At 41.7% G+C, this 14,515-nt stretch overlaps 1 protein-coding gene across 5 annotated transcripts in view; it reads right to left on the bottom strand.

Moving 5' to 3' along the window:
- Window positions 1-279: 279 nt before the first annotated feature.
- The window catches only part of ELMOD1 (ELMO domain containing 1), a 52,908-nt gene continuing 38,672 nt past the window's right edge, over window positions 280-14,515 (bottom strand). For 3 of the 5 annotated variants that reach the window (XM_054055978.1, XM_054055975.1, XM_054055977.1), the window contains exons 8-12: window positions 13,398-13,466; window positions 13,087-13,110; window positions 10,321-10,371; window positions 8,685-8,818; window positions 281-5,629 (exon numbers count right to left, since the gene is read on the bottom strand). In XM_054055978.1, coding sequence (XP_053911953.1) covers window positions 5,457-5,629; window positions 8,685-8,818; window positions 10,321-10,371; window positions 13,087-13,110; window positions 13,398-13,466 — 451 coding nt within the window. In that variant the 3' untranslated portion in view covers window positions 281-5,456. Of the gene's footprint in view, window positions 5,630-8,684; window positions 8,819-10,320; window positions 10,372-13,086; window positions 13,111-13,397; window positions 13,467-14,515 lie in introns of all 5 variants that reach the window. The other 2 variants (XM_054055979.1, XM_054055980.1) reach the window with 2 other exon arrangements.

The raw sequence follows: 14,515 nt of genomic DNA, 5'->3' as shown, positions 1-14,515 counted from the left end.
GCCAGACATCCTCCCTCAGCAGCACACAGTTTGGCAGCCATCAGGGATGGTTTCTGCCCTAGGCTGGACAAGAATTTTGAGAGCAAAGATGTCACAGGCCAAAGCTGAAGCACAAGTGAGCAGGATGATAAGATCTGCAGGCACCAGCACGCAGGGTCTCCACAGGAGAAAGAATTTCACACTTAGCTTCATTAAATCCATTTCCCTGCAAGACAGGAAAAGCAATCACCCAAAGAAGCTACATTGTAGTGACATAATCTGACACGGAGCCAGATGACGTTTTCTGATTTTATTTGAAGTTGACACCTTGAGACAAGGCATAACAACTGAGAGGATCACATCAGTAGGAAGGTAGCAGGGACCTTCATGCCTCCCCCCAACTCCATGAATTCCAGTGCAGAGTATTAAAAATAAACTAGCATAGTCCAACAAATCGCAGAAAGTAATTAAACCAGAACGGGGCAGGGAAAGAAAGCAAGTCTAAGATCCAAAACAATGAAATCTGTTGCTAGAAACTTATTTTAGAAGCTTCAAGAGTGATGCAATGATTATGAATAACCACTTTCCAAAATAAATGGTATTAACTTAAACATGCACAGTTCTATTCCTTGTATTTTCATGCAAAATATGCAATAGTCAATATTTCCAGTTTCATATTTCAAAATTCATTGGAGAAGACTAATTATAACACCACTGATAGAGTTTTGCTGATTAACTCTGCGGGGAGTGCAAGTTTCCAGGCCTGCAGAGTCCCCATCCTCTATTTTAGCAAAGAAATGAGAGGGCTTAAATCCAAGGAGTTTCCCAAGAACTTTAACCACTCCAACTGCTAAAATGATGGCCCAAGCTGTAACTAGAAATGGCATAAAGAACCTGACCCAAGAAAGTTCAGATGATCCTTCAGAGTAGGGAAATAACACAGAGCTGTTACATCCCTTTTTACCTGATCCATTAATGTAAAAGAGCTTTCATCTGTATTATCACATATCTCAAAAATAAAACCCACAGGGCTTCAGTTTAGAATGACATATAATTTATTCATATAATTCACAAGTAGTTGGAGACTACTCAATTTAATCTCTTTATGCAAGTGATTTACACAAACATATAATACTAAAATTGATTGGTTAAAAGGTAAAAAATACCATGGGTATGAAATGCCATGGTAGATGCTGTTCAATATACTACACAATCTTGGAGTCAGATACTTCTATTCATTTATCTTTTTAGAAAAAAAAAGGCAGTTTGCCATATTATTATTTTTTTTTTTAAATGGGAAACTCAAGTGGTTTCACTCTAAACCTTCTAATCAATTATTTCTCCCAGTTCTTAGGAACTGAATTGACAACCGAAGCAATATTTTCAGTAGTTTGAAAAAATATATAGATTTTTGCTCCCCTAAATTCACCAAGCACAACGCGACCAAATCACGTTGCCTTCTAACACGCAACACAAAATACTAACTCCTCTATATTCAAAGGAATGTGCAGGAATTTAGACCATGCTTCAGCATGGTGGTGTCGCTGACAACAGCCTCATGATCTAATTTTTGGCCCCTGCCTATACCCAGTAGTTGTGAGGGTGTTTGCAGTTCACTGTGAATGCATCATAGAATGGTTTCAGTTGGAAAAAGACCTTTAAGATCATCGAGTCCAGCCCTGCTAAGCCCACCACTAGACCACATCCTGAAGTATGACATCTACTCATCTTCTAAATACCTCCATGGATGGCAACTCAATCATATTCCTGGGCAGCCTATTCCAATGCTTAACAACACTTTCAGTAAAGAAATTCCTCTGAATATCCAATCTAAATCTCCCCTGACGCATCCGGAGGTCATTTCCCCTCAGCCTCTCAGTCACTACTAGAGAGAAGAAACCATCCTCCACCTCCCTATAACCTCCTTTCAGGTAGTTGTAGACAGTGGTAAGGTCCCCCCCAGTCTCCTTTTCTCCAGGCTAAACAATCCCAGTTCCCTCAGCTACTCCTCAGAAGACTTGTGCTCCAGCCCCTTCACCAGCTTTGTTGCCCTTCTCTAAACATCTTCCAGCACCTCAATATCCTTCTTGTAGTGAGGGGCCTAAAACTGAACACAGTATTTGAGGTGCAGCCTCACCAATGCCAAGTACAGGGGCACAGCCACTTCCCTGCTCCTGCTGCCACACTATTCCTGATGCAAGCCAGGATGCCATTGGCCTTCTTGGCTACCTGGGCACACTACTGGCTCATATTCAACCAGCTATCAATCAACACCCTCATATCCTTCTCCTCCAGGCAGTTTTTCAGCCACTCCTCAGCCAGCCCCTAGTGTTGCATGGCCTTGTAGTGACCCAAGTGCAGGACCATGCAATTGGCCTTGACCCATTGATCCACCCTGTCCAGGTCCCTCTGTAGAGCCTGCCTACTCTCAGGCAGATGAACATTCCCACTCTAATTAGTTTCTACTGCAAACTTACTGAGGGTGCACTTGATTCCCCTGTCCATGTCATTGATAAACATATTAAACAGAACTGTCCCCAGTACTGAGCCCTGGAGAGTACCACTGGTGACTGGCTGCCAGCTGGATTTAACTCCATTCACCACAACCCTTTGTGCTCAGCCATCCAGCTGGTGTTTTACCCAGGGAAGTGTATCCTGCCATGGCCCACCAGCTTCTCTAGGAAAACACTGTGGCCAACAGTGTCAAACGCCTTACTAAAATCCAGGTATACAATGTCCACATCTTTTTCCTCATCCACTAGGCAGGTCACCTGTTTATAGGAACCAGGTTAGTCAAGCAGGACCTGCCCTACCTGAACCCACGCTGACTGGGCCTGATCACCTGGTTGTCCTGCATATGCCACATTATGGCATTCAAGATGAGCTGCTCCATAACGTTCCCTGGCACCAAGGTCAGACTGACAGGTCTGGAGTACCCTGGGGGTCCTCCTTCTGGCCCTTCTTGTAGATGGGCATCACATTTGCAAGCCTCTAGTCAACTGGGAACTCCCCAGCTTGCCAGGACCAGTGATAAATGATGGAAAGTGGCTTGTCAAGCACTTCCACCAGCTCTCTCAGGACCTTTGGGTGGATCACATCTGGCCCCATAGACTTGTGTATATCTCTACTATGTAGCAGGTCACTAACCATCTCCCTATGGATAATAGGGGCTTCATTGTGCTTCCCCATACCTGTCTTCCAGCTCAGAGGGCTGGGTAGCCAGAGTACTATTGGTTTTCTCTCTAAAGGCTGACGCAAAGAAAGTATTTAGTACCTCAGCCTTTTCCTCATCCCTGGTCACTATGTTTCCCCTCATATCCAATAAAAAATGGAGATTCTCCTTGATCCTCCTTTTTGTTGCTAAGGTATTTGTAGAAACATTTTCTATTGCCTTCTACAGCAGTCACCAGATTAAGTTCTAGCTGGGCTTTGGCCTTTCTAGATTTTCCCTGCTCAGCCTCACAGCAACCTCGTAGTCTTCCTGAGTTGCCTGCTCCTTCTTCCAAAGACCATGAACTCTCCCTTTTTTTTGAGCTCCAAAGTTCTTTGTCCAGCCAGGCTGGCCATCTTCCCCACAGGCTTGTTTTTCAGCACACAGGGACAGTCTGCTCTTGTGCCATTAAGATTTCCTTCTTGAAGAGCATCCAGCTTTCCTGGACTCCTTTGCCCTTCAGGACTCCCTCCCAAGAGATTCCGCCAACCAGGTCCCTAAACGGGCCAAAGTCTGCCCCCCAGAAGTCCAAGGTGGCAGTTCTGCTACCTCCCCTCCTTACTTCTCCAAGAACTGAAAACTCAATCATTTCATGATTGCTGTGCTCAAGATTATCTCCAATCGTAACATCCCTCACAAGACCTTCTCTGTTCACAAACAGCAGGTCACCTTCCATTGTGGGTTCCTTCACCTGTGTCAGGAAGGTAATTTCCACACACTCCAGGAACCTCTGGGACTGTTCCCTCTCTGCTACATTGTATTTCCAACAGATGCCTGGGAAGCTGAATTCTCCCAAGGAGAAGCGAACATAAGACTTCTTGTAGCTGCCTATGGAATATTTTATCTATTTCTTCTTCCTGGCTGGTGGCCTGCAACCAACTCCCACCATGATATCTGCCTTGTTTGCCTTTCCCTTGATTCTCATCCATAAACACCCAACCCTATTGTCACTATAGTTAAGCTCTAGACAGTCAATGCATTCCTTAAAATACAAGGCCATCCCATAGCCTCTTCTTCCTTGCATGCCAGTTGTGTGAATCATCCCACCATGTTTCCGTAATGGCAATTATATCGTAGCTTCCCCACCGCACAATGGCTGCCAGTTCCTCCTGTTTACTGCCCACACTGCGTGTATTAGTATAGATGCACTTCAGTTGGCACCTTTTTGCAGGGAGAAAGCGTCATTCCTACCTGGCCATTCTCAGGAGCTTCCACAGTTACTAATCCATCACTGATCCTTGTGTCTTTTGCTGCCACATGGATCTCCATTCCCAGCCTCCACTAGGACGGCAGACTGAAGAATCTCACACCATCCCACAAACGTCAGCACTTTATCGACAGGTTTATCTCCAGCGAGTCTGCTTTCTCCCTTCAAATCTAGTTTAAATCTCTTCCTAAGTCCCACAAACCCTTGTCCCAGCATCCTTTCCCCACTTTGAGTCAGGTGTAACCCATCAGTTGCCAGCAGACCTGGTGACATGTAAATCAAGCCATGATTAAAGAACTCAAAGCCTTGCCTGTGGCACTAGTCTTGGAGCCAGGCATTGATCTGCTAGCTCTTCCTGTTTATTCCCTCATAATTCCCTGCAACTGGCGGGATAGAGAAGAACACTGCTTGTTCTCCCAATCCCTTAACCAGCTGTGGTATTAGCATCACCAGACTATTTGGTATTCATGCAGCTGTGGAGCTTGATTGTAATTCTGCATGAACTCTTCTCACTGAAGCTCGTATCTCATAAACCTCATTAACTCTGCATTAAGCATATATAACTGCATGGAGAAAATTTGTCTTTAATGTGTTTGCCTGCATCAGATTAAATTACACACATTATCCTTTAGATGAAGTCCAAACACATTTTGCTTGAAATGCCAGTAGTTATCTTGAAACATACCAAGAAGTTAAAAAGCTTTCACAACACAAGATCCAGCTACTTAGTCCACATATACAAAAACACAGCTAGAGAAATACAATTCAATTGCCAATGCTGAATTATGAGGAAAGTCTAAAAAAATAGAAAAACTCTGATACCTGGACATCAATTCAGAATGTAACACTGCATAATGCCGCAATATGAGCACTCATTTCAAATGATAAACCCCCAACGAGAGAAGCATAAGGGGATCTAGTATGTGTGACAAAACCGGATGAATACTGCACCAAAAACATGCATACAATCACCATGGTCATTCAGTGTGCTAGTGATGGTCTAACCGGTGATCTAACACAAGAGTGAGACAGTGTTTCCAAATAAAATCAAATGAGGAACTACATATTGATTAAACTTTCTGATGCAGCAAAATGAGGGCACAAAGCCATTTCTGGGTTCTGGAGCTGTTTCAAGATTCGCTTGTGAAATTTCTCTCTAACACGATTGAACTCCATTATGTCTAGTGGATCCTCTTCAATCCAGAATTTGTGGAATTCGTGCATTAAATAGCCTACAAAATAATAAAAAAAGAGAAGTAAAAGAGGTAAGTACAACATGTAAAGATCACATACAAAATCAGAAAAGAAAGCTGCAATTACCAATTATGATTTACACAGACAATTCTGGTCACTGAGGTCTGACAGCTCACAACACTGAGCAGGGACAAGACTAAACCCATTTTGAACGAACCCAAAATTTGATGAATATAATACATTGGCAGAACTTCTCATAGTAAATACACGAGTCAGTAGTTGTCTTGACATACAGGCATGTGAACTAAAACATTAAATCAAAGAGTATAAAAGCACGGGAAGATGCTGCTGATGCTGCTCCACCAGCCTTTTGTTTATTTTCAAGTTCTGCTTCACAGATATTTCCTCCTGGGAACATTGCTTACTCTCCACTAAAACAGAGTGCACTCGTAGGTAATGTAACATTCACCATAACATCTTTCTGTATTAACACTTCCTCCTCATGCACAACTTCACCTCGTGTATGCATGACCTTACTGGAAATATTGTTTCACACTTACGCCTATCATCCTGACAAGATGAATGATAGAGTGATATAAAGAACCACTAGCTTTAGTAAGACATCCCTTTTACAGAAGAATCTCGATTCCAAAGTGGGTTTAATCTCCAGGTTCTGATAAGGCCTTTACACTCTCAGCTCTGTGCTATGCTCAGACTTAGTTTGACCAACAAGAAAAATGTTACATACAGCATTAGGATTTGAACTGGACCCAATCTCTTGATCCCAATTTCCACAGCAAAGGAACCATTGAAATAGTATAACCTTCCACCCAAACACAGCAAAATGTGCAAGTGAGTTTTCCGTATTAGAGAAAGTGAGGCTATTTGCTGTATAAAAGGCTTAATTGATTTTATCCATTTATTTCTATTGTATGACAATTACAAAGCACATACTTCTAACTTATATTTTCCTAATATACCTTGAAATTTAAGTTGAATATAAATTTGAAGGAAACCTAGGATGACTGCAGTAGGGAAAGGAGAGAAACTGCAAGAGCATAAGAGCAGAGACTTGTCAGACTCAAACAGATAACCTCTGGATGAATTGTCCTTGCTCCAGGCAAGTTTGTCTGTTGATGCTTCCTCTGCAATAATGTCCACTTGATGACCTCAAGTTTTTGCTAGGATGGTAGGCAGATCATTTAGGAGCATCCACCACCTTCATTGGTCCATTACTACACCAGATCCTCATGCAAGTTTTATTCCACTTCACAACTCATACAGGCGGGGGTTGTAGAGGGAAGAGCTGTCAAAATCAGCTCTCCCTCCGACATCGCCACGATGGACTGACCATGTTGGTCAACAGACACACTCGTCCTAGAGCTAAGTCCCAGGCTTAGCCAGGAGAACAGTCCCTCCTGCAGCCAAGACTTTGGCAGTGGCAACAAAACACTGTAAAGGTACTAAAATATGTCTCTTCATCCCTCAGATTCAGTGGTGGGGGACTTTAGACATGGCAAGAAACTAGAACCAAGAATATGATATAGAATCACTTAGGGTTGGAAAAGATCTCGGATATCAAGTCCGACCATGAATCTAACACTGCCAAGTCCCACAAAACCATGGCGCTAAGTGCCACATCTACCCATCTTTTAAATACCTCCAGGGATGACGACTGAACCAATTCCCTAGACAGGTCTGTGAAGGCTGTAGAAGGGATGCTCAAATACAGGGAAAATAGCTGGGAAAGTATTATTTTGAGGGGGGACAACTCCGGAGGGTGGAGGCTAACACTGGAACACAGATGTAAACATCTCAAGGCGATAGGATTTATGGGGAAGCAATATCCAGAAGCTCTTTAAAATACCTTTAGTTTCATAATATAATTTAAAACTACTCTAAGAAGACAGAAGTGTCACATATTCAGACATTTTGTTCCAACCTAGAATCCCCAGCTTGGAAAGGGCCTTAGTGATCAAGTCCAAACATACCTGTCCACTACTAAACCATGTCCCTAAATGCTTCATCTACCTATCTTTTAAATACCTCCATGGGCAGCATCAGCCAGTACCTAAGAACCCTTTCAGTGAAGAAATTTTTCCTAATGTCTAATCTGAACCTTCTCTGGTGCAACTTGAAGCCACTCCCTCTCACCCTATCGCCTGTCCCTTGGGCAAAGAGACCAACACCCACCTCACCACAGCCTCCTTTCAGGCAGTTGCAGACAGCAATAAGGTCTCCCCTCAGCCTCCTCTTCTCTAGGCTAAACAACCCCAGTTCCCCCAGCTGCCTCTCATAACACTTGTTCTCCAGCCCCTTCATCAGCTTTGTTGACTTTCTCGGGACATGCTTTAGGACCTCCCTCAACATCCTTCTCATAGTGAGGGGTCCAAAACTGAACACAGGATTCAAGGTGTGGCCTCACCAGTGCCAACTACAGGGGCACAATCACTTCCCTGGACCTGCTGGCCATATGGTTTCTGATATGAGCCAAGATGCTATTGGCCTTCTTGGCCCCCTGCACACACTGCTGGCTCACGTTCAGTCAGCCATCTACCAACACCCCCAGATCCTTCTCTGCCAGGCAGCTTTCCAGCCACTCTTCCCCAGGCCTCTAGTGCTGCATGGCATTGTTGCGTCCGAAGTGCCGGACTCAGCACTTGGCCTTGTTGAACCTCATCTTGTTGGCCTCAGCCCACCAATTTGGCCTGTTCAGATCCCTTTGCAGACCCCCCTGCCCTCAAGCAGACCGACACTTCCTCTCAGCTTAGCGTCATCCTCAAACTTTCTAAGGGTGCATTCAATCCCCTTGTTCAGGTCACTGATAAATATATTGACTAGAACTGGACCCAGCACTGAGCCCTGGGGGACACCACTTGTTGTTTTCTTTGTTTGCTTTGTTGCTGTTATTTCATTTGCTTAACCCTTGGCGTGGTAGTGCCATGTCTCACAACTAAGAGCTGAACCCAAGCATCCTCAAGACAGGTGAGTAAGACTAGCATGATAAATCTTCTGACACAGCACGAGCTACAGGCAGTAGAAGAGTGTTAGCAGGAGTACAAATTATGTATTTCCCACACTCCTGCCACTTACAGAATGTCTGTTGAAAGTGAGTTAGTGTTGGTGCTTCTGGAGCGACATTGTAGAAATGGGTCTTCAGAGCTCCACTCACAAGCAGGTTGTATGCGAGGTCTGTTATGTTAATGCCCACAATAGCAAAAGAATACCTGCAAGAACAAAGAAGTAGCAACATTTGTTGAGAGCTTGTCTTATTTCAGCACACTAAGAAACACTGATGACACTGACATTGCAGATTTTGTGTGCTAGTGAGGTGCATTAATTCTCTCCTTCCTTCATGAGCTTCCAAGATGGGGTTGTGAAAACCAAGAAAAACATTTATCCTGCCTGCTTTGCACACTCTAATCACAGTGTTTTCTTTGTGAAACATACGGTTGCTGTGAAAACAGGAGTTCCATCACTGTGCCAGAACTTTCACTGGAGCAGCACAGATTCATTCCTACAGAATAAGAACAAGCCCAGCATCCCTGTGCTCCTGCGTTTGCCTCTGACACAGGACAAGCACTCCACACGGTGGCTGCATCTGTGGGGTGATCCATCACTTACTCTTCTAGCCCAGCTGCCCCACTGGAATTTATCACCCAATATAAGAAATACTAAGTTTCAACCTCTCCTATAAAAACACGGCTAAAAAGCCTGTGTTGCCTCCAGTTTCTTCCTAACAGAGAACTAGATACGCAGGCCAGAAAACAGACAAAAACCTAAATCAGAGCATATTGGAAACAGAAGGAAGAAAATCCATACTCATGAAGCAAAATCCTGTCTGCTAAGAGATAAAAGAAGGTATATTTAGGCACAATAGAATTCTGAAACTATAAGTTCTTTCTTAATTCGTGAGCCCATTGCATAAAGAACTTGACACTTCTGGCGATGACCACTTCTCAAGAAAATATATGATGTCCCACACTGACATTTAGTGACAAAAGCAAACTTGTTCTGTTATACAGTGACTTTTTTTCCCCTCCTCCAAACAGTTGCCTTCTCTAGATTATCCTAGTTTTTTTTTTTTTTCCCCAGTTATCTCCATCAGGCAAACCAAAATATTCTCCTTTTATTGGAAAAAACAACAACTTTGACATATTTCAGGAGGAAAAAGAAGAAAAAAAGAAAACGCAATGCGAGGCCTAATGGCAAGTTTCACAGAGAAGTGAAATAAGGGCATTAAAATGTTGTATAACACTTCAGATATGCTCATAGCTGAATAATGTTTCAGATATACTCATAAGGAACATCCAGTTCCATACTCATAAATAATGCAGCTATACCAAACCCACTGCTTAAGAAGAAAAAAACCTCTGTATTATTTCTTTTCTATTACACTTTCCTGAAAGCAGATCAGAACCTGTCTCTCACAATAAGTAGTGAAATTTAACATTATGTGTTAAGAAGGATTGAACAGATATTAATCATTGCAGTATTCATAGCACAGAGAGAAAGCTTCTCCTTGCTACAGCTATTTTGGGTTATTTTTCCAAATTCTTACTTCAAACTGTTTCTTCCTGTAATCCTTAATCAAAATGAAGATGTGGCTAAGACAATACATGTTAGTATGTGCACTGAGATTACCAGAAAAGACCTTTTTCCCCTCAATCATGCAGCATCATTGTTAATATTGTGTTTGTGGTAGCTTTAAAAAGATTTTTAAACTTACCCAATTGCCTTATCAAACTTTTTCTTCTCCCATTCGGCTTTGCTGAATTGGCTGGAGACAAAAAAAAAAAAACCAAAATCAAAGCAGGTATTACCATGCATTGCTAATTGATATTTTCTTTCAGTTTTTTCCATGTTATCACTTTGACTGAACAGGGTATTTTACCTCCATTGTTACAACTAGTCACATTTAATTCTTCTTCTGACTGAACAGATTTGTATAAAAAGACTTGAAATGGTTAAGCTGCTGATAAGCTCCTCTCATCATTACAAAGTACGTGTCTACATCAATGCTCTCAGTAAAAGCCAGTTATTTTCTATACTGACCACAAAGACAATCTGCCTCAATGAAGCCTGAACTACAAAAGAAGTTGAAAATATTGCATTTCTTTTAACTAATCAGACCTTTTGCGTTATTGGAAATATACATGACGCTTGTCACTGAAGGCATGATTCACTTGAGGAGGTAAACAATAAAAACAGTCCTCTGTTAAAAAGTTTTATGTCCAGGCAAATTGGAAACCATGCAACAGCCAAAAATAGGAAACAGTATTTTCTATTATTTGGCACAATAACGAAGAAGTTTAGAAGGAAACAGAAGGTTCCTCCCTCAAAACAGAATAATTTAAGGAACTGTTTGGTTTTAGATTAAATTTCTCTTCAGCATTTTCATTTAAAAGAGCTGCCAATCAGCCAACATCCCACTAACCAGGCTTTAGCTGTAACTACGCCAATGAAGCAAGTTTAGCAGAAATCACTGCCTGTATTTATCTGCAGCTAAAAGCAGGCAGGGAAACAACCTTTACCAGCAGGCTACAACTTAGACATGCCTGTGGGAGTTTTTGCCTTAGTGAAACAAATCAGAGCTTGCAAGATTTAGGTCCCAAATTATAAACATCTACGTGTGAAAGTGTCCGTCTTGGACTATACTTGATATATCACACTAAAGACAATTCCCTGAACTGCACATAAATATGGTATTTAAAAATTGTTGCTGTTAAGTATTAAAGATGCTAATAGCTTTGTACCCACCCTGACCTGATTATTACCAGAGGCACATGTGAGGAAATACCTTCTCTTAAATGGCTATGTTTTTACAGAAATATGCTCATCCTCTAAAATCTTAGCCATCTTTGTGGGTTGTGGCATAACATCAGTTAAAAAAAAACCTAAGTGAAGGTTGGATAGTAAAGGTGGCACATGTAGGATGAGAGCAGGCAATACAGTTGAACAGAAATAGAAGCTACATCAATCACAATCACGTGAGAAACCAGCACGGCTGCTAAGCAACCACACCAGGAAGAACACAACAGGCACCACCAGCATCTCTATCCACTACCAAATGCTCTTTCAAAGGATAGAAATTGCACATGCTCACACAGCACTCCAAGATGGTCCTTGCTAATCAAACATGTAAATGAAGAGCACTAATGGGATTCCTTGCTTCACAGCGTCAGCACTGAATAATCAGCATCTGGGTAGTACAGTTCAGTTTCACATGCAAGAGTTCAGTTAAACAAAAATCATGGCCATTTTCTACAATGCTGCTTAAGCTTCATTGACAATCCCTGTTCATCAGCATGCATTAATAAGAACCGTCCAAGGGTACCACAATACAAAGACAAGATTGGGATTAGTGGTGGGAGAGGGTGTCATGCTCTCAGGAAGAGACTGAACACCAGTATATTTAAAAAAGCCCTAGATAAGCTAAATTTCAGGGCTGCGTTTGGGGTTCAAAGTCTGTTGGTTTACACCACCCATCCCAACTCTTGATGTGCTTTTTGTCATAGAATTACCATCGTGAACTCAGCCACAAAATACTGAGAAGATCAAAAGCTTCAGCAGGATACAGATGTAGAGCTGCTATATGGATATTTAACACTACTGGCAAAAGAAAAGCATCTTTTGAGGCAACCGATTACTATGTACCTGGCTACGATGCATTTCTGCCACCCTTCAATAATTATAGAATAAAACTCTTCACAAAGAGTTCATAAAACAGAAATTTTGTCACTCAGAGGTACCTGATCTCTAAACAGTCAGGACATTGTAGTGATAGGACTAGGGGCAATGTGTATAAACTGGAAAGGGGCAGATTTAGAGTAGACATAAGGAGGAATTTCTTTACTGTGAGAGTGGTGAGGCACTGGCACAAGCTGCCAAGGGAAGTTGTGGATGGCCCATCCCTCGAGGTGTTCAAAGCCAGGTTTGATGGGGCCCTGCGCAGCCTGATCTAGTCAGAGGTGTCCCTACCCATGGCAGAAGGGTTGGAAATGAATTGTCTTTAAGGTCCCTTCCAACTCAAATTACTTTACGATTCTATGACTGAACTAGCCAGATTAGACCCTTTACTAGTCAAGGCAGCTAGACTATGTGACTATAAAACACAGGGCTCTTCGACTGTACTAACAAACCCTTGGCCTATGCTACTTTTGATCATGAAGTCAGTCACAGCTCTTGTGACTGCTTAGACTTTTTTTCTTATATATAAAAGTCAACCAAGATTTGTTGAATGAGTTCGGGACTAAACAGGTTTAGCATACAGTGCTTTAGCTACATCAAGCAAGGCTGATTTCATTCTTTATATATAAGCATGCTCAGATGTATTCAGTATTGCTCTGTTTGAGTTAACTTTGGAGAAAGGAATATGGATCTCCTGCTGTTCTAACAGAGACTTTCAGTTTATAACATGCCAAACTGCAGTATGGCTTTATGTTTATTTACATGTAGGGTCCCATAAAACTAAGATAAAAAGAAAAAAAAATACCTTAGTTCCTTCTTAGTGATTTCCCTTCATTATGCAAAAGACAAAAACAAAGGTAAATAAAAAGAATAACAAAATCACTTGAAATTAGAAGTTAAGTGAAAACAATTAACATTGTTTAACTGTTTCTAAGATTCAGTATACAAGCTTGTCTCTGGGATTTGATCAGTTTTCAGGATCAGTGCCTGAAATCACAAGTCTCTGGCAGTATCCAAGCACGTGCCCAACAAAAAAGGAAACCCAAAGCAGCTCCCCCCCAAACACCAGCCAAGACAGTACTCTCTCAAGTTACTTTTTCTGATCTCAAGTATTACCTGTATTTTGGCTGAAGAGAATCACAGAGAACTTGCTGAGCTATCTCAGTGTCCCATTCAGCAAAATACCTGCAGAACGAAGGGCATTTTAGGGTGAATTGTTAGAGAAACAACAAAAAAAAGCATCTTAAATCATACTAAGCTGTCCACATACACTCTTTTAAAGGTCATTATGTGTTTTATGCAGTATGAGTAGCATTTCATGTGTTGTATTCATTAAGCTAGCTTTCAGAATCCAAAATGAAAGATTAAAGCAGCCTTAAATTACTAAAGCACGTCTGCTGCTGTGCTCAACAAAATGCACTTCAGGCTTCTTGATCTGGCAGATTCATTAAACAGGTAAGAGTTATCACAGAAGATTAAGAAATGAAATACATGGTAGGGATTCATCTCCAACGGAAGTTCAAAGCCAGAGTCAAGAGTTGAGACCCTCCACTGAGCTTTGCTAGAGAGTGACAGACGGACAGTGGATGATTAATTTCCTTTAATAAGTAAAGTGAAAAAAAAAAAAAAACCAACAAAACATTTCTTCCACCCATCAGCCCAGGAGAGGTTGTTGTACCAAATGTCTCCAAGTTACAGAACAACCTGTGGTAGATAAAAGGACTGGATGAAATAACAGTCACTGATCGATTCCCAAATGACCAACCACAGATATGGTCCCAACACCTGGTGTGCATGAGATGGAAGAGTATAGTAAACTCACTACTTAATTTTGAGTATTGACAGAAACTGAAGAAGTAGTCCAAGTACAGAAGTCTACCAGTGGTGGCTGCATTTCAAGTGTTTTGCCCAAGAATCCAACATGAAATTCCCAAACAAGAAAGCTGAGCAGTAACATAACCCTCCCACCCACTCACTTCCAGGGCATGTAATTTAAGGAAATCTAGATATTGGCAAAAACATACTTTACAGTTTTTTTTCTTGTGGGAAGAGAGTGTTAACGTACTGTGTCACAGAGAAACAAAAAAAATAGGCTTAGCAAGCTGCATTACCTATTTGAATTAGGAATATCAAAAGAAATACCCCTTTCAGAAGAGAAGTCCCTGAAATGCTGGGCTAGAAAATAAACTTTTTTTTTTATATGAAGTATGTAAAACTTTCAAGTTATTCCAACA

The sequence above is a fragment of the Cuculus canorus genome, chromosome 1 (assembly GCF_017976375.1).
Source record: "Cuculus canorus isolate bCucCan1 chromosome 1, bCucCan1.pri, whole genome shotgun sequence".
Lineage (NCBI taxonomy): Eukaryota > Metazoa > Chordata > Aves > Cuculiformes > Cuculidae > Cuculus > Cuculus canorus.
Note: the sequence above shows the minus strand (reverse complement) of the source record. Positions and strands in the feature narration are given on the sequence as shown.